This window comes from Perca flavescens, chromosome 7 (genome assembly GCF_004354835.1).
Source record: "Perca flavescens isolate YP-PL-M2 chromosome 7, PFLA_1.0, whole genome shotgun sequence".
NCBI lineage: Eukaryota > Metazoa > Chordata > Actinopteri > Perciformes > Percidae > Perca > Perca flavescens.
The window spans coordinates 24,082,133-24,101,916 of record NC_041337.1 but is presented as its reverse complement, the minus strand read 5'-3'; the positions used below and the strand labels follow the sequence as shown (position 1 = coordinate 24,101,916).

General features: G+C 37.8%; 1 protein-coding gene across 11 annotated transcripts in view; it reads right to left on the bottom strand.

The window, feature by feature from the left end:
- The window catches only part of ubr4 (ubiquitin protein ligase E3 component n-recognin 4), a 66,260-nt gene extending 48,313 nt beyond the window's left edge, over positions 1–17,947 (bottom strand). For 6 of the 11 annotated variants that reach the window (XM_028583763.1, XM_028583767.1, XM_028583764.1 and 3 more), the window contains exons 1-23: positions 17,607–17,947; positions 15,056–15,153; positions 14,844–14,947; positions 14,452–14,581; positions 13,681–13,826; positions 13,376–13,475; positions 12,936–13,077; positions 12,610–12,734; positions 12,195–12,319; positions 11,809–11,868; positions 11,476–11,666; positions 11,065–11,164; positions 9,772–9,924; positions 9,165–9,282; positions 6,966–7,007; positions 2,784–2,971; positions 2,471–2,627; positions 2,232–2,317; positions 1,919–2,088; positions 1,454–1,733; positions 833–965; positions 261–340; positions 36–164 (exon numbers count right to left, since the gene is read on the bottom strand). In XM_028583763.1, coding sequence (XP_028439564.1) covers positions 36–164; positions 261–340; positions 833–965; positions 1,454–1,733; positions 1,919–2,088; positions 2,232–2,317; positions 2,471–2,627; positions 2,784–2,971; positions 6,966–7,007; positions 9,165–9,282; positions 9,772–9,924; positions 11,065–11,164; positions 11,476–11,666; positions 11,809–11,868; positions 12,195–12,319; positions 12,610–12,734; positions 12,936–13,077; positions 13,376–13,475; positions 13,681–13,826; positions 14,452–14,581; positions 14,844–14,947; positions 15,056–15,153; positions 17,607–17,731 — 2,982 coding nt within the window. In that variant the 5' untranslated portion in view covers positions 17,732–17,947. Of the gene's footprint in view, positions 1–35; positions 165–260; positions 341–832; positions 966–1,453; positions 1,734–1,918; positions 2,089–2,231; positions 2,318–2,470; positions 2,628–2,783; positions 2,972–6,965; positions 7,008–9,164; positions 9,283–9,771; positions 9,925–11,055; positions 11,165–11,475; positions 11,667–11,808; positions 11,869–12,194; positions 12,320–12,609; positions 12,735–12,935; positions 13,078–13,375; positions 13,476–13,680; positions 13,827–14,451; positions 14,582–14,843; positions 14,948–15,055; positions 15,154–17,606 lie in introns of all 11 variants that reach the window. The other 5 variants (XM_028583774.1, XM_028583773.1, XM_028583765.1 and 2 more) reach the window with 4 other exon arrangements.
- Between the last annotated feature and the right edge of the window lie 1,837 nt (positions 17,948–19,784).

The following is a 19,784-nucleotide window of genomic DNA, read 5'->3' as shown; positions in this document are numbered from 1 at the left end:
CAGTTCATGGTTTTGTTCATGAGGTGTGTTCTCACCATAGGAGTGACTGGCTTGTTCTCCTGTCTTTTTGCTGTGTCAAACTGAGAGCCTGCCACCAGGAGTGAGATGAGCCACGCATACAGTTCATCATATTTAACTGCTCCATTGAACAGCTTTGGAAAGACCTACCACAAAAACAAAAAAAAAGTTAGGTTTTAATACAGTGATCATTTTTCTCCCTTATTTACTATTAATTCATCTATTAGAGGTCAAAGTCTCACCTTGCTGTCCAGTCTGGTGATATCATCTTCAGATGCCTCAGGGGACAGAACACAGTAGAATTTGGGCTGAACATTTGAATCTAAGAAAGGATGAAATGCATGAAAATAGAATATTATTTTCTCATCTAGTACCACCATTGCCACATTGTCTTTACAAATAAGACAAGAACACAGACCATATGAAATACCTTTGTGAAAGTTGCTGAGGTTCTATAGAATTCTTTTTTTTTTTTACCCAGTTAGTTCAACATAATGGCACGGGATAAAGGTTTTATAAGACTCAATAAACTTCAGTAAATGGCTTGAGAGGAAATAAGCACTGAAATAAAACATAAGTTGAGATAGGTGTATCTTAAAAATGTATCGATAATATTGGATCATTGAGGATTGAATCCAGATCGATGTATCGTTACACCCCTACTTGAAACAACCACTAGTGAGTTAGACGGCAATTAGACAACCTGTGCACAGATAATCTTTGTTTATGCTAAAAAACAAATATGAAAAAGACAGTCCAAGCAACTGGTTAATTTGTATGCCTATTGTCCTGTCTTTTTCTTCATAGATCCTACCTGCTGAACAGTGTTTGGCCCAGTTCTCCTCCACCTCTTTGAATCCATAGTAAAGTGGGAGCCCGCTGCGTTTGCCACCTTCCTGAACAGAACTTGGCCCGGTGGATGGTGGGGTCAGGAGGTTATACTGCACCTATAAATAATATTCACGATAGAGATAAGCTAAATATCCTGTCATCACAGTGCTACACACATTTGTTCAACGATTCAGCATTAGAATAAAGATGATTTATACTACCACTTTGTTTGGCTGTCACGTTACTCCTATAGGTGGGGCAACTGAATCAAAATAACTAAAAAAAAAAAAATCTTGAAACCATAGATAATATGTGACTTTGTGGTATTATCAAGGTGTGCAAGCAAATAGCTATTCCAAAGGAACTCACTGGAAAAGTGTGTGAAGATATTCTTATACCCAAAGGAGCCTTATGTGATATTCAGGATGGGATCTTTAAGGTTGCTCTGGATTGGTGAATTATTAAATGAATGCATTTGCTGGACTGCATTTTAGTTGAAAAGTAAAAAATAAAGTAACACATATACAAATGAAATAGAACTACACCTAATATGTGCAATTTGGCATCAGGACAAGCACCATTAAAACAAAAAAGCAGTTCAAACCTGTTCAAAAAGGTACAAGGGCGCCTTGGAGTAGTGCCGCAGCAGGTAGTCAAAAACCAGACACAGGCGGGCCAGGTTGAGGGGCACTGCCTTCAGCTGAGAATCTTTGCTCTGAGCCACTTCAGTGATGGCTTGGGTGACCAGGGTCAGGACTGACCGCCGACCACGTTCTGACAGATTGTGGAAAAGGAGCAGCAGGAGCTGGAGGTGCTCTACATTAAGGTCGTCTTCTCCAGGCACAGAACCCTGGATAGTGTGCTGCTTCAAAGTTCCCAAAAATCTATTAGAGAAGTAGAAGAAAGGTAGAAAAACTAATAAAACAAATACTGCCATTATTTTCAGTCGAAGCGTACAACAGTGTGTAACTAACCGATATCCAATGTGTTAGGGTGGCAGCATCAAGGGACAATTTAAACCAGTCCATTGTACAAATGAGGCAGATGAGATTTGCAATGGTTGCCATACCTTTCCCAGACCTTCATACACTCAGGTACATCTGGCTCCCCTTGCACACTTGCTTTGTGCTGCCATATGAGAAGAAGTCTGGAGAGCACGGATAGTGACTGAGGGTGAATGTACAGGGGCCAGGGACCCTCTGAAAATGGCGCAACACCTAACTGCTGAAGAAGGGTGCTCTGGGAATTACAAGAGATACAACAATACTTTTGTGACATTGAATAAACAACTCATAAATAATAGGCTCGTTAATATAAGCTGCTCACAGAGATTTTTGGTGCTGGTGAACAACATACTGGCGTAACAAAAAAATGATTCTTACCTGCAGGGCCGGGGATGGAAGATCTGATGTTACCAGGGTGTGGTTGAAGTGATACAGAGCTAAAGAAAACACTTCATCTGAGGATCCTGAAAAGAACAAAATGCATTAATCCTAGCAGCATGCATTGTTGTCTACCAATTAAGGGCTACACCCTTCATTAGTTACCAAGCCAACAAAAAGAAATTAGGGTAAAAAGTTTAAATAATTTGAATGATAAGCAGTCATTTTTTCCGGCGTACCTTTGACATCTTTGTCCACATCTTTGATGATGCTGGCTAGTGTAGCCATGTGCTGCTCTGTAAGAGACACGCTCAGGTAGTTGCGGATGAAGTTGTTCCTGGACTTGAGCATTGCGGTGGTGATGAAGTTCAGAATGCTGGAAGCTAAACTGAGGAACTATAGGAACAAAGAATTAGGGGTTGTCACATTAAAACTTTCATAAGCTGTTAGTATAGACATAATGACAGGTATGCTAGCATAAGAAATAAATACATGTGGCGTTTACGCAAAATGTTATTTTGGAGCATTAGTCTGCATGTTGTCAGTCCTCACCAGTTCGGGGTCTTTGCGGCCAGCTAAAATGTTGCCATTCTCACTTGGATTCTGCTTGCTGGGGCTCTTCAGTCTGGGAGAGGTCTCCAGAGGTGGGGGGGGTGGAGGGGGTGGGGGAGCGACTTTGTCTTTGGTGGGCGAAATTGTCTCTTCAAACCAAAGCCCCAAGATGGGTTCACTGTCATCATCTGCAGAGAAAGACAAATCATTTATATGAATTTCTCAGAGTGGAGGTAAGAAACGTCCCAAGATTTACAAGACATTTGTGAAGTGGTAGTGGTGTGATCAAGAGGCAAAATGTAAAAAGCTTCAAACTAGTTCATGACACCTACGACACTGTGCAGGCGGTGGACAAGAGCCAAAGACTGCAGTAAAAAGTGAACATATAGTGACATCCTGTTGGTGAATACCCACTTAGAAAAGAATACGGAATTTTTCATCTGAGAAGACATCGACTTGTAATTGTCATCACTGACAACAAGGGAAAGCCCATTTATTGCATTTACTTTCCCCTTTTCTCCAATACATTTGATTAAAACAGGTAGTGAAAAAATAATCACAATATCCTTCCTCAAGTAACCTGCTATTATTATGGGCACTATACGTTTTCAGATTTGGGTAGCTCCAACAGAATCCTAAATATTTTTACATTCAACTAAAATGTATTAAGAATGAATCAAACTTTGGGTTCCTTTTCATAAATTCCATTAAAATATAAGCATTTAAATAGCATGCCATGTTGAGTTCATAGCTGCCTTTGTTCATACATGCTATTGGCAACAATGAGACAGACGATGCTATTCAGGTTGACACTTGATGCGAACGTGCAACTCTCTAAACATGCATCAGCTACAACAAATTTTAAGCACTAGATTAAATAATATCTTGGTGTAATAATACAATCTTCGAAGCAGTATGGAAATTATGACAAAGTCAATAAAACAACATTGTAATGTGATTCCATTTCTTTGACTATTTATTGTAAATCCCTTTATTTGCTCTGAACCGATGCAAAAAACTATTTTACCAAATTAATATTCAGTCGGTTACCTTCAGCAATGAGAACTAAATGAACTCAGGGGAAAAAGTTTTTTAAAGTTTTAAATTCCTTGGAATCCACATATCAGACAACCTCTTCTGGTCTACCAACACCACAGCTGCAGTCAAAAAGGCACAGCAGGGTCTGCACTTCCTGCGAGTTCTGAGGAGAAACAACTCATGTGTAAAGTTGCTGGCAGCCTTCTACCACTCTGCAACAGAGAGCATCATAACATACTGCCTCACGGTGTGGTATGCTGGCTGCTCAGCAGCAGACAAAAAAAAAGCACTGCAGAGGGTCATCAACACCACACAAAAAAAAAAATCATTGGCTGCCCTCACTCTAGGACACTGCAAACAACTGCTACCTTTCCAGAGAAAAAAACATTGTTAAAGACCTTTCTCCTTCTGGCCACCATCTCTCAGATCTTCTGCCCTCAGGGAGACAATACTGGTCCATCAAAATACAAACAACCAGACTTATGAACAGTTTATTTCCAAAGGCCATCCAGACCCTTAATCTATACACCTAATGACTCTGCACCCCATATTTCACACTTGTTGCATTTTATTAGTGTTTTTACAAATCATTTTACTGATCTGTGCAACGGTATATTATTATTAAGAACTGTGCAAAATATTTATCACAAACTACCTGCCGTTGTTTTACGATGAATGTTGGCTGTTGAATTAATGTTATTTATAAATGGATGTGTGTAATATAGTTTCTTTTAAGCATTGCTGGGAGGGGCACTCGCAATTTCATTGTATTCATTGTAATATAATAACAATAAAGGCTTCTTATCTTATCTATGCAAAGAAAGCATCTAAATCTTTGAGGCCCAAAAGGTCTCTTTCTTCCGTTTGACTGCTTCCCTCTCCTGGTGTCCAACAACCGGTTCTTTGGTTTAACGTCAAAAAAAGGTTTCAACTACCTTCTAGCCATAACTCAGAGCTGCCCCGCAGATATGGAAAATATCATCATGGCCCACTTTGATTCTATGACCCCAACCTCCAATGGAACACAGGAAGAATTCCTTTAGAGGTGGGATTTTAAGACCTGGCAGACAGGGGCCTTTGCAGGAAGTTCTTAGTTCACCCTCAAACAACTGGATTTACAGCATCTGTCTGGCAACCTCACCTGCCCCCTGATCCAACTTAGATAGCAGCTCTGCTCCTCTCTTCATCTGAGAGTAAAACATGTCGGCATATCTAAATATATCACTATAAAGCCACACACACTCAAAGCTCTCACCCTGGATAACACCAGTAAATAAACAAATATCGCCACTATTCTGGGTTTTGTTCCAGAAATGGTTGTGTGTGTGTACAGGTGGAGCCCAATTACATCTAGTTTATCACTCGACCTCCCTCACTAGCTCCTTCCCCACCAGAGGTTGCATTCTAAAATATAGTTCTTATAGCCAGAGGTTGGTCCACCGAGTCTCTGCTTTCGATTGACACGAGACTGGCAAAACACTGAATTCTCGCATCTATCCTTCAGAGTGGTAGCCCCACTAGGATACCTATTTCAGTAGCTAAGAATCAATTAAATATATTTTAGCAACACTACACTTGAAAAGCATCGCACAGCAGATGTACCCAGTTGAAGTATCTAAAGATTAATTCAAAAACAAGAAAAAACGTTTAAGTGTTAAAAGTACATCACTTTAAAAAGGACAAATCCGGCACAAAATGAACCTGGGGTTAATTACATGTACCGAGTGTGTACCGAGTCAACCGTTCTCTGGGATAGGTTTTCATGCTAATCGAATGTGACCAGTTTCATCGCAAACCGCTAATTAGCTTACAACACTAGTCGTCGGGGCAGAGGGTAAAGTAAAAAGAAATCACTATTTTTATACCACTAACAAGGCTCAAAATAGCACCACAATTCCTCGGTAGCATAATGAGGGTCCCTACATGTAAACCAAAGCATTGAGAACTTTGTAAGTGTACAGAGCGTTTATTAAAAAGATAGTTTAGAAAGATAGTGTTCATGAATACATCTTGGGAAAGCAGTCACGACCAGTTGAACGCCGAACGCCATGCTTGAGCTATGTTACTGGTTGCACGGTGTTCATCGTTGTTAGTGGTACAGAAATAGCGATTTTGTTTTACTTTACCCTCTGCACCGACAACTAGCGTTATAAGCTAATTAGCGGTTTGCGATCAAACGGGTCACATTCGATTAGCATGAAAACATATCCCAGAGAACGGTCGACTTAGAACACATATGTAATTAACCCCAAAGTTTATTTTCCGCCGGATTTGTCCTTTAAGTTAATATTCACATCTGCATGCAACATACAAAATGTTTCAGGTGACAGCAAGGAGTAGCGCTAGTGTATTTAAGCCCATAGTTTAAAAGCATACTTAAATTTATCGTATTCAAAAATGATACCACTGTTTTGACATGGGTTCTACATTATTTTTGTACTTGGGACATTTTCCAACGAGTAATGCTATGGACAAGTAGGAAGAATATGATGATCAAAGAAAAAAAACGAATAAGATCTGAGATAGGGCTAGGTAATATTACCACAAAATCTATATCACAATCATTTTAAATATTTAACTCAGTATTGATAAAATTATTAAATATAAAGTTTAACTTTGATCTGTGTGACAACTACAATTTGGCATTAAATTATGGCAGGACGAGGCAGGGGCACAGACTGGATGACCAAAAGGGTGATGTTTTTAGGACACCGCTCTTGAAAGCATCTCGAACAAACTTTTACTCAACATACCAGGAGGAGCGAAATTTAGTCGGGCAGTTACTGTAATTGTCGGTATCAGTAACTTTTCCATTCATCACCCAGCTCTAATCTAAGGTTTTTAATGATTGTAAAAACAATGAGCGCCCACATGTCAACACTGCTGGTATTATCCTTTGAACCACACTGAGCCACAGATGAATCTCTTTGACAATACACTGTCATTGACATGTCAATTTCAGTGGAAAGCAACTTTCAAACTAGGCGCTGTTTTGCTAAATGCTCTTCATCTGTGGCTCTGTCATTTTCTAGGCTATTAGGGCAACAGCTCAGAGCTCAAATTGTGGGACATACAATAACAAAATGAATCTAGGACAGTGAAGTGGACACCAAGTCTTTGACCTGAGGACAGAAAACTGCTGACCTGAGACACAAGCTGCACTTGTCTTCTCCTGTCTTCTCTCTGCTGAAATAGTAGACACTGTCAACTACACTGTCACATTGTGTGAAGGGACAAAAATGTAAATGACATTACTGTGTGCATGTATGTGTTTACCCTTCGGTTTGTCACTGCTGCCATAACCTGACTGACTGATCCACTGACAGCACCCCTTTTTCACTGCTTCACTGATACAGCTCAGCACTGACACTAGCTCAGAGATCAAACACAAACATGACTCTGCTTTCAGCACCTGCACTCTGTCATTAAGAGAAATCTGAGGGATACCTTGAAGGCATTACACAAAAGCCAATATTGGCTTGTTGGCTAATTTTGTTGGACACGTTTACTTTTAAGTGATGAGTGCAAAAGTGTGCCTCCATCACACCTACGGTTACACGATGCCCAGATCATACCTTAATTTAAAAAAAATAAATAAAAAGATACATAGACATATTATTCTTCCTAACAGTTTTTTCTACAGCAAATTTATTTAAGAGATCCTCTCTGTTCTGCAGTCAGCTGTGTTTGTGTGAAGGGAGCTTAGCCCCGCCCTCATGTAAACAGGCAGCACAAAGAGAGCAGAGGAGAGAAAGACAGAGAGGCAAAAATCACCATTCAGAACCAGGTTTCGAGTGCCATCTCGACATCGGACTTAATTATCGGCTGAAATTCCATTATCTGAACAATAACAACAATTTTCTCACTTTGATATATTGTGCATCCCTAACAAGAGACATCTTTGGATCTATAAACGGTTTGGAATCCTTGCATTATTGATTACTTCTAAATAAAGGTGCCAATTTTAACTAAATAATCACTTTTCACACAGTGTAACAAAGTTTGTATTTCACTTTATACCCCAATATCCCCATCTTCTTTTTGTTGGAAACCCATTTCGCTGCACTGCATTTTTAAATAGGTGATCTCAAATTCATATTATTAAATAAGAATGGTGTAGTAAATACTTCAGCAGCCTTTTCCCTCTCATGTCAATAGTGTTAATTTCGTCAGACGAGACAAGACTAAATATGTTTGTCAACGATCTTTTTTTCCATGACTAAGACGAGACGATGGCGAGACTGCACCAATGTCCAAAAACGCTGACTAAGACTAAATTAACATGCATTATTGTTGACGAAAAAAATCTCTCTTCATTTTCGTCTACAATCGTCTCTACTTTTTCATCATGAGATAGAATATTCAGTTACTGAGAGCCGGTGCACTAGCACCGGCAGGTGCCCTAACAACGTTATCTACCGGACTGAATAGCAACACAGATTTTGGTGCCACTTAAATGCCTGCGCTTCTCTCTGATGCTCCTAAACGGACGTTAGAGTCAACCGAAAAATCGCTGCACGGGGCGCTAGTTAACACTACACTTGGCAGCAGGTAACGTTAACATACCGTTAGCTAGCAGCTGGATTTAACACAGTTAAAATGCTGACAGATAAACGGTGTAAAGGTTTGTCTCTATTTCCAACACGAGACGTACGACAGTCTGCAGCTGCCGTTGTCTGAAAAACAACACATGTTGCGTTCACTTGAAATACGCCTCGCCAGTTTCGTGCTGCATTTATTTTATTGTAAAATATCCTTTCCCCATGCAGTGGTTGTTTTTGTCGTTTACTGGTGAAATAAGGAAGAGGCTCAATATTTATATAACTTTATAGTATTTATTTATTTTTATAACTATTTGACTGAAATGGTTATCAGAAATAATTTATTTAAAAAAAGACTAAAATGTTTTGACTAAAACTTGACTAAAATGGCGAGACTTTTAGTCGACTAAAACTTGACTAAGATACCTTGAGTTCTCTTTTGACTAAAACTAGACTAAAATGTTGAGACTTTTAGTTGACTAACAAAAATTTTTGGCACAAGACTAAGACTAAATTAAAAATAGGTGACAAAATTAACACTACATGTCAATCTAAGTCCTCTGCTCCGTTCGAATAAAATGTTTAATTCTCCAATCCATTTGTTGTTCCTATATTAACAATGCTGTGCAGAACAATATGTGCATTGTTTCTTTAATCATCTGTGCCAGGATTTAAATAAAAAATTATGTCTAGACAACCATTTTTTTTCTTCTGTTTTGCAAACCTAAAGGTGCTAAGGGAGTGCATACTCTAGCATGAACTTTCAACTTCAAGGAGGCTTTCTGAAGTGATGATTAAGTACCTTGACTGCTATCCTCCTCTGTACTGCTGAAATCATCCTCATAGTAGGTGTTTGAATCTGTGGAAGCACTGGCATCACTGCTGACGGAGCCCTTCCTCTGGCGTTGAAGAACACAAGCCTGATGGAAGCAAAAACAAGAACAGCATTATTGATGATCACAGTTTTAAATTTTTCAATTACATGTTTCACACTCTTTTCAATCAGACACCAATTTTATTAACAAAGCAGTATGTAGATGACAAAAAAACAGCTGCCAAAACATTTGTCATGTTTGTTCCATCACAACATTTTGTATCACAGTATCCGTTTTGTCTCTATGTATATTTTGTTGCATCTATGTCTGTCTAAATGATGTTACCTTTTGTGTTATGTTACATTGCACTAATAAAATACAGAGAAAAAGGTCTTCTTATTTAACAAAATAAAAAAACAAGTCCGCAGAGAGAAAAAACTGAGGTTCTCTCTTTGCAGGCAGCTGACAGATGGACTATATCTTTGTATGGTTTCCCAAAAGCAGCATAAGCACTTTTCTATTTGCGATGGTAAAATTAATAAACATAACTTGCAACATGCAAATTACAGTTATGTAAATAGATAATGATTGAACCTTTTTGTAGGAAGTGGAGAGAAGGGTGAAGAGTAGATTGGTCAGGGGCACGGAGTCTATGAGCCTTTGGACCCTCTGGATCGAAGTGCTCTGTGCCATGATGTTGAGCTCAGCTGGAGGCCCATCACTCGCCCAACCCTGCAGGAAACATGGCTTTCAAGGAATAGAAGGTTCCTTTTGCATCGGTTTGTTTCAAGTTCATCTTGCATGTTTAGAGCCTCTTTTTATTATTATTTTAAACTAGGGCTGCCAATCAATTAAAATATTTAATTGTGATTAATCGCATGATTGTCCATAGTTAACTCGCAAATAATCGCACATTTTCTGTTCTAAATGTACTTTAACCTCACGTGTGAAAATCAAGGCTCACAAAAAAATCCCCTTCTACTGAGTGGGATCAAAACATGGTTATACAAAAAAAATGTGCGTGAGAAGAACTGTGATGGCTCGGTGGAGGCTATGTGCAACACAAGGCTTGTGCTCCAACAGGAGTTGCCTGGCTGCTGCAATCATGTTGCGTGTACTATCAGTGGTCAATGTGCTTTTATTATTTCCAATGTCCACTGTCTGGCTACTTGCAGAAAGTGCACGGCGCACAAGTTGGCGATATGCCTCTCCCCCTATCAACAGTCAAAGCATGCGACCGAAGTTCCAACTGTGGGTCAAAATAACGTGCTGTGACCCCGAGGTAAGTGTGATTACTGAGAGAAATCTCCGGAGAGTACAGTGTGGTGCTGCATTGCTTCCTGATATCCCAAACTACAGACAAGTGCAAGGGACCAAATTAAAGAAGAAAAAAATGAGTGCTAATTTTGACAGCCCTATTTTAAAAATACATTTTTAAAATCAAGTTAGACAACAAAGACAGCCATTTTGTTTTCTCAATATTTTTTCTTTTTTAAAATCTATTTGTATACAGTTACAGTGAATGAGTAAATAAATCAAGACTGGAATTAGTCAAGTAAATTTTGACTAGATTGCAAACCTGGGAGTTTGCTTATGTTAACAGTAAAACATGGGACATGATATGGCCAAAACAACTGAGAAGCCATACAGAATGAGAAGTCATGAAGACAGCCTAACTGAGGCATAGGAAGTATTTGGCTTCTTCAAACAACAGGTTGACCACTTGCATTTCATTCACTGTAATGTTTTAGAGTTAAAGTCTGCAATTGCTACAATGACTTGCGCTTATATGCTGCAATATGTGATGCTGGACACAAGTACAACAATAAGACATGTACACAATAGAAATGTACTTAACAGATATTAAGTGTAATTTACTTTACTTACTCGGTGCAGAGCCTCAACTTGCAGATCCTGGAAAAGCGAAGTCAAAAGTTTGATGGCGTGGTTTGCCAGGATAACTGACAAAACACCAAACCCTTGGTGTCTTAAGGAAAAACAAAAAGAAAATGACAAAAAAATTAATGCACATGAATCCCTTTTTTAAGAGTGACATTTTTTCTTCTACATGTAATAATAAAATAAACTATGTATTCAAAATGTGCAGTTCTTGCTTTGAGATTTATCACTGACATACTGGACAACATTTCAGAGATTTCATTGCAGTGATCCCTGTCCACACTATTTACTGTATATTGAAAACATAAACTGCATAACTGATGCCGATCAAAAGACAAACAGAGCCACAGTGATACTAGAAACATTATATTGACTGACTTCATATTCATTGGAAATTACCCTTTGCCAGGACCAAGTTTAGGCGATCCTGCACCATCCTTTGTGCGAGCAGCAATATCACGGACACGCAGGGCAGCCAGGGGATCCTTCTCTTTCCCTTTATCCGCCAGGGCAGTGGGGCTCAGGTTAAGAATCAGGTACAGGCTGTTTAAAAGGCACCAGGCTCCAAGCAGCTGGAAGTTCTGATAATGCTGCAGTGCACAAATAAAAACAATAAAAAAAGAATAACCAAGAATTTATTTTAACTTTACTTTCAAAAGCAGTAAAGGGGCACAATGTAAGTTAATCAAATTATTTTACTATTCTAATTGAGCATTCAAACCTAGTACTCACCTCTCCTCCAGCTCTGCGGGAGTTGCTGATGGCTTGTCCAATCATTTCATAGATCTCCAGCTGTTGCCAACACAAAGTTTGTACTTGTTACCATTTTAAATTTGCTGTATCTTGTTAGGGTATGCATGTTGGCAAGGCAGTCATTAGAGATAACAATAAACCACAAGGAGAGATTTGATTCAATGCCAAAATATATGATAACCTCAGAACACAAATATATCTCCCCACAATTTTTTCATCATTTGAGGTCAGTACACGTAGCCTCTGGCCTATGTAAAAACTTGGGAGTAGCAACATATAAGTTAGTGAATACAGTTTTAATGTAGCACCAGATTAGGTCTCATAACTAATGTGAGCAATGCGTACATTGAGAATGTTGTACTCACACATTTCTGGACAATTGTGGCTGCGTCATTTTCATAGTCCTCCTCTTTAGTCCCAGTGGAGGCTGAGCGTAGCTGCAAGCCGCTACCTACCTGCAGAATGGCCATGCAAGTGGCAACACTCACACCTAAAGGGGTAAAAATAGTAAAAAAAAAAATTTAAAATGTACATTTACCAACAATACTATAACATGCAGTTGTTGATTAAAGAGGCGAAAGAATAGTAGTAGTGGTTGTTCCAGCTGGTGCTAGTACATTCAAGAACATGTCGTATTGCTGCACTTCTTCATGGTCTAGAGTTTGTAGAAGAAAACCGGTATCGGCATCCCGTCTACAATTCTTCATTGTTTGTTGGAGATTATAGTAGTTTGAATAACTGGACAGTATAACAATTTACCTACAGAAAGTTATTACCTACCAGCATAGAGACAGCTCAAAGCCAGCACGGTCATATCCAGTAATCTCCCTGGTGTCAAGGGCTCCAGTACAGGCAGGGAAAGTGTGTCCAAAGCCATGGTTACGTCTATCACCAGTGAATGAAATCTGGGTATGGGTTTTCAGTATAGAAAGTTAACTGAATGTTTGAGAGAGAAAAACTTTCCAAACACTAGTAATCGCATACACGTGCAGAAATTTACAGATTATATTGCCCCTTTAAAATAAATCATAATATAACAATATATAGTCTATAAAATTTGACATTAAAACATTTTAACCTTATACATGCATAAATAAATAAATTACCCATTGCGGACAGCAGTGGCATCAGCCACTGTAGCAGGCATGATGAAGAAAGAGTTGGCTGATACAGCATCCTGGAAACGGTTGATGTAGCGCAGAAAGTAGGGCAGGTTGAGGCACACACGAAGCAACTTCTCAGATCCACCTGGAAATACAAATTATGAAGAGAAAAAAAAAATGAAAAAGGTCAGAGAGGCCCTAAAATTCCAAATTGTCTGTATTGAAAAAAAATTACAATGTAGTTTTACTGAAATACATAAAACCTGTATCATTGTTAATGCATATCAATTAATGATGACTGCATAAAATAGACTTTGCCAAAAACAAAGATTTCAAATGTGTTTGTTTCAGTACAAAACTTTTAAATCAAGACACGTAACAGTATAACTGTAAACTTAGTGTTGAATCCAAAAGGTCCTACAAACAAAGCAACGACAACTCACCAAGTTCCTGTAAGCTTGACACATTCTGAGAGACAAAGGCATTTTTCATTTTGGCCTGAATGGCTTGATCTGTGGTTTGGTCATCGCAATCACTCTCTGCCTATAGTTGGAGAGATAAAAAAGCATAATCACAATGATTCATTACAACCGTATGACAATTTTAGTTATATAGTATGAGGCAAATTATATTACAGGTTAAAAGTAAGTTTATTTTCAGTAAAAACATTTACAAGAACAAAATTAAACACGTTGCTGTGGTTAAGCTGTCAACTACAGCAGCTGGAGGGCTGGTCTGTAACACTTGCCTGCATGTGTCCTGCTGATGGGGAGGCCAAGATGGTGGTAAGGTCAGGGTTAAAAACTGAAGTCAGTTGATTAAAGAAGTTCATTTGTACTTCTTTTTGTCGAAGTTCTGGGTTCACAGCACTGGGCAACTCCTTCTGATCTTCCACTATTAAATGAACAAAGGAGGACACCTTTTTAAAAAAAATTTCTGTCAATGTTTCAGCCCCAGTATGCATAAACACCAACAATATCACTGAACATTCTCTACACCAGTCAATATAGGAAACTAATGAACTAAGAAAATAAATACTAATGTATTATATTTATTCTATTTTTCTTATTATTTTATATTCTGCTAATACACGGCATACATCTATATTATTCTTACTATTATGTCACTTCTACTACATTGCATGCTGTTCATACATTGTTCATGTTACATAGCCATATTTATTCTGCTCTTATAACATAATATACATATATTTCTTGTCCTGCCTATGCACCACTTGTCTATACTTGAATATCACATTGCACTTTACTGCTTTTTTTTGCACTTCTAGTTGGACACAAACTGCATTTGTACTGCATGTACTTGTACTCTGCACAATGACAATAAAGTTGAATCTAATCTGAAATCGAATAAGTCCCCAGTCCAAAATTCCTCAGTGGGGCCAATTTCTCAGTTTTTAATTTGTTCTTTCTTTTTTTAATAAATGAAAATGTTTCCTACAAGTAGTGCTTAATCCGCGAAGTATTGTTTAACTCTGCTCCCTCCCTTAAGGCACACTTACCATCTGAAAGGGTCTTGACGGTTTGAGGCAACTTGGCAGATTTCATCATAGCTGTGAAAGTAATGATTTCTGTGCGATCTAGTCTGCTGCAGCCAATGCAAAGACCTTTTATTAGAAGAATCAGGTGTTTCTGAAGAAAAATAAACAGTATTTATTATTAAATTTAATTTGTGTGTTTATACAGTAAATCATGTCCTTTTAAACAGAAAACTGGCAGATCACCAGAAAATGCAAGTTAATATCTATTTTAAATAATCAAAAACAAAGTGGCTGACAGAAAAAGCTTTTCTACATTTTGTCTGTGGCTGGTTCTAACTCCTTAAAACTGACCAAAAATGTTCAGTTGAATGCAGTCCTACATTACATTCTCCCATACAGTTTGTTTCTCTCACCTGTGATACCGCACATGCCTCATCTGGGTTCTCCAAGCGCAGCAGTGAGAATTCAATCAATACTTTGCACGCAGCAGCAACCGACAGCAGCTGATTTCTCGGTACTAGACAGACCGATCAAAAATAAATTGCCGGTTGGAAGAAACACAATCTGTAACATTTAAATGTTTTGGATTTATAGCAGTAGCATTTTGAAAATGAAAGATACATACTTTGCCCACATACTGTGGTGATGTAGTGTGCAGAAAGTGCCACGAATGATGAGTAGAAAGGCTCATACTGTTTGTCATGGTGAAGGATGTCTGATTCACTGCAAATGAATGGAATATCTCATTAAACACTGTCAAATATGAATTTATGTAGAACATCTTTGCAGCATTGTTCTTATGGAGAAGAGTTAAGAGAAACAGAACACAGATGATAAGGTGTTTTATTAGACACACGCAAGTCCAATGAACTTATACCATCTATAACATTTAGCAACAGTCTGAAAACCTCCTTCACCCCAGACAGCATTTGCCAAAAATACCAATCTAGAAAAACATTAGGTTGTGAATCTTCACTGGTCTCACGATTCGATTCAATTACGATGATTCTGTCAACGATTGAAATCCATTCGTTATCATGATACATCACCTTAGGCCTGGGCAATATGGACAAAATCAATATCACAATATTTTTGACCAAATACCTCGATATCGATACCACAACGATATTGTAGTGTTGACTATTGAGATTTTTGATAAATAATCATCAGTAATGTGGACATAATGACTAAACGGGTAAAGGCAAATAATAGAACAGTTACAACAGTCTGGTAAGTTCAGAAAATGACATAACTTTACTGTAATGCAGCCTTTCAAACCAGGAAAAGACACCACTTATGCTGTATTACAATATCCAAAATCTAAGACGATATCTAGTCTCATATCACGATAGATATAATATCGATATATTGCCCAGCTCTACATCACCTCCTCAATATTATTATTATTATAATAAAGTAATACACATGGTTTTCATCAACAAATTCAAGCAGTCGGATATGTATGAACTCCCCTTTTTATTGTACCTGCTCTGAATGTAGCAAAGTCTGAACACAGCAGACAACAGAGAAAGAAAAAAAAAAAAGTTTAATTATGCAGTTAAGCTTAGCACATTTGGTGTCTTAAAAACACCTGGAAACACACAGCTCTGACGTAATGTTTCTGCTGATAGACCTCACCTCAGCAGTGACCTACACCATCTTTCTTGTCACACCACAAAAATATGCAAATCTGAAGTATGCACAATAACCAATATAAACAAATACTCAGAAAACACCTCTGCTCTCTAAAATTACAAAACACAATTTGCTTATTCTCTAATCTGCACATTACCAGGGGGATTCCATCTTATTTTGTATTAGCAAAGTGTTTCTGCTGTTGCTTTAAAATTGGGAATATGGTAAATAATGGAAAGACCTGCACTTTTGCTTTTCAATTTTCATCATCATACAGTCTACTGTTCTCCTAGTAGCACACATCAGTGAAATGTGCTGCCAAAAACCAACAATTCTGTTAAATGTCAAAAAACTCTTACAGCACGGCATAATCCAACTCTCATGCTCACGAAGTTGAAAACACTTGCATGAGCAGAACATGCTTTAGATTTGATACTGTAACTAATGATTGAGCATCAGAATAGTCATATAGACGTGTACACAAGCCCAATTAGGCGTTTTATTGGAAAACAAAACTGACAGTATTACTGCTTACATTTTTTTTTTAGGTGTGTCGTTACTTCAGAAAATGAAACCAATAAACATCGCAGGAAGCTCTTAATTTGAATGATCAGCTGATGTCACCACTGAAGAAGTGTCAAGTGACAAACTGACTAAGGTGTAACATCAGGTACTACCACTCCATTGTGATATTGTGTGGATTGGTGGTTTGTAAGCCGAAATGTTCATATACTGAACGTTACCTAGTTTTATAATGCCTGGTCATAACACTCGTCTCTAAAGACAAGTTCCCCCAGCGTTACGGGCACTGCACCAACTTCCTAGTAGCACAACAGAGGCGGATTGTTCTCAATCTTCATTTAATTACAAAGCGACCCATCACCACCTCATCAAAAATGAGTGGAGGTCCCCGCCTACTTCCAATCCAACCACAGACACACAGCAGATAACGTCAAACTGACTGAGTTAACTTTAACGTATAGCTAGTTACATTGTCTGTTGACATGCCCAGAGTAGACTGGATCAAATTTAGCCAACTCTAGTTAGCTGACGTAGTTAACGTTAAATATTATTATGGCTTGGCCATTTTAACGTGACGCTACATAGTCTGTCTGAAAGGCCCTTAGGTAACGTTAGCTTGCTGGCTAATGTTTGTGTTAGCGAACTAGCTAGCTAATGATGATGCATATTTTCTAAACGTTACACTGCGACGCCGATTGACGATTCCACAGCAATAATGTCACAGTAAAGATGAACGTCAATTAGTAACAAGTCGAGCCTGGTTTCAAACAGTTAATGAATTACCAGCCAGTGTAAGCCAACTAGCATTTTGAGTAAGTTAGCTAACGTCAGTAGCAGTAACGTTACAAGTTAAGCTCAAGAAGCTTGCTAGCCGCTAACGTTAGCTAAACGGCTAACGTTTTCCATCGAACTCAACGTTAACCAAACATGCTAAGCTAGCAACTTAGCCACTCATGGGTGGACACGGCTAGTATTTGAGCGAATATAGACACGCAATATATTGACATGTAACCGGTTACCTGTTGATTATAGACCCAATAAGCTGAGGTAGCTCCTTCGTTTCAAAAGCGGTGTACGAAGCTGATAAAAGCGGCCGTACTGCCGCTGTCCATTCGTGTTCCACATCTCCTCCACTCGACGCCATCTTGAAATCCCATAGAAAACTAACTAGCTACTGGAAGAAGAAACTGTGACAGCAAATCACAGGGGGCGCTCACACTCTGACTACAGTCAGGCCAACATCATTTCATCACAAAATCTACTCCGACTGCCTCCAAGAAAACAGTTTTTGGGGTTAATGAGGGCTAATAATACAACTATTTGCTGCTGCTGCCAGACAATCAGCACTGCTCCCAGTAGACCACAGGGACAAAACACACACACACCTGGACTGATAAACCGTGCAATAATAACGTGACTGTGCAATACTGCAATACTGTAAATTAATTTTACTATTGATTCTTTTTACTCATATTTATTCATTATTTGTACTTTTCCTCCTATCCCTTGCTGTTGCAACATTGTATTTCCCTGTTGTGGGATTAATAATGGATGCTAATCTTGAATTGCCGCCAATAAATAAATAAGAAACTTTCTCAAAATATGGACATAGTTTCTCAAAATAATGAGAAGATTTCTCCAAATGATCACTAAGTATCTTACAACAATGAGTAGGCCTTTCTCAAAAATAATGAGAACATTGCTTAAGGCTTAGCTCTCTAAACAATAAGTCATGAGATAAGTGGCTGTTGAACTAAGTCGGTATTTTAAGAAGTCATTACATTTTAGATAAGTCGTTATTTTAAGATACCAAGTCATTATTTTGAGATACTGTCTCATTCATTTGAAATATCTCATAAATTTAAGAACATTTCTTATTATAATGACCTATGATAATGACTTACAGGATCTTTTTTTCATCATATTGGAGGAAATATATAGTAAAGATCCCACTCTGATCTGTACATAAAAATAAAACAATGCCTTTATTACCATTAAATGTTTTCCCATACAAACAATACAAATACCCCATACAGTTCACTCAGTTCATTGTTTGATTATATTTGAACATTCTTGTAAATTAATATTGTGTGTGTGTTTAGCATATTGGACAGAAATCTGAGGTATTAATACTGGTCCAATACAATGTAAGCTAAGAATGATTCACAGTACTTTTATTGCAGCTTTAATTTCAGAAAGGTAACTTTTGCATAATAGCGGCAACCAAATAAAAAGGTTTACTCTCTTCAATTTTTTTGGTTTCTTACAGCGTAAACAAATCACATTTAGATTAGGAAGAAAGTGTAAAATGTAACTAGAGGCTCAGAATTTAAATTTTTAAGTGTAATATAGAGGCTCAGATTTTTATTTTTAAACTCTGTGGGGAGTTAGTTTAACTAAAGGGTTGTTCAATCTTGCGGTCTGTTTTGTTTATTTTACTGTGAAATCTCTAAATCATTTTTATACACAAATACTTTTTTGTAGACAGCATCTTTTAACCTTTTTTACACAGTGTTTGTGCAATTCATTCTAATATTAATAATGTGCACACATCACCATAAGTCAAGCCGAATTTGTGTCTGCATAAAAAAGATTGGTCAAAAAGGTAGTTGATTTATAACATGTAATTATCGCTATGTTATTTTACGTTATTTGAACTTTTGTTTCAGATGAAAGTTAACCTTTGTGTTGTCTTCCCTTCGACCATGAACTTGTTTCCCATTCAGGTCAAAAGTGAAATTTAATTGTTTTGTGCTTTTTTCAGCAGTTTTGGCTCCTTTTTTATGCTTTTGACACTTTTGAAAACGTTTTTGTCACTTTTTTCGTTTTGTTTTAAAATCATGGTCAATAAACCTAATTTATATGACAATATACCTAATTTTTGAGTTAAAAAAGCAGAAATAATGAATTATTTTGACTAATAGTTAAGATCAAATGATGTTCGCTGGATCACAGACGGGTATGTCAAAGTTTAGTCAGGATGCTGTTTTAAAACCATTTAAACATGTTTTTCAAATGTTATGAAAATTGAATAAAACACTCACAATTCAATGAATCTAATCATTAATTTTACCTGCAAACAACATCCATGCATCCATGTTAGATTTGGGCATTTTGGTACAAAGAAACCCATATTTCTGATATAAACATTTTGAAAACGGAGGACAACACAAGGGTTAAACACAATTGTGATCACT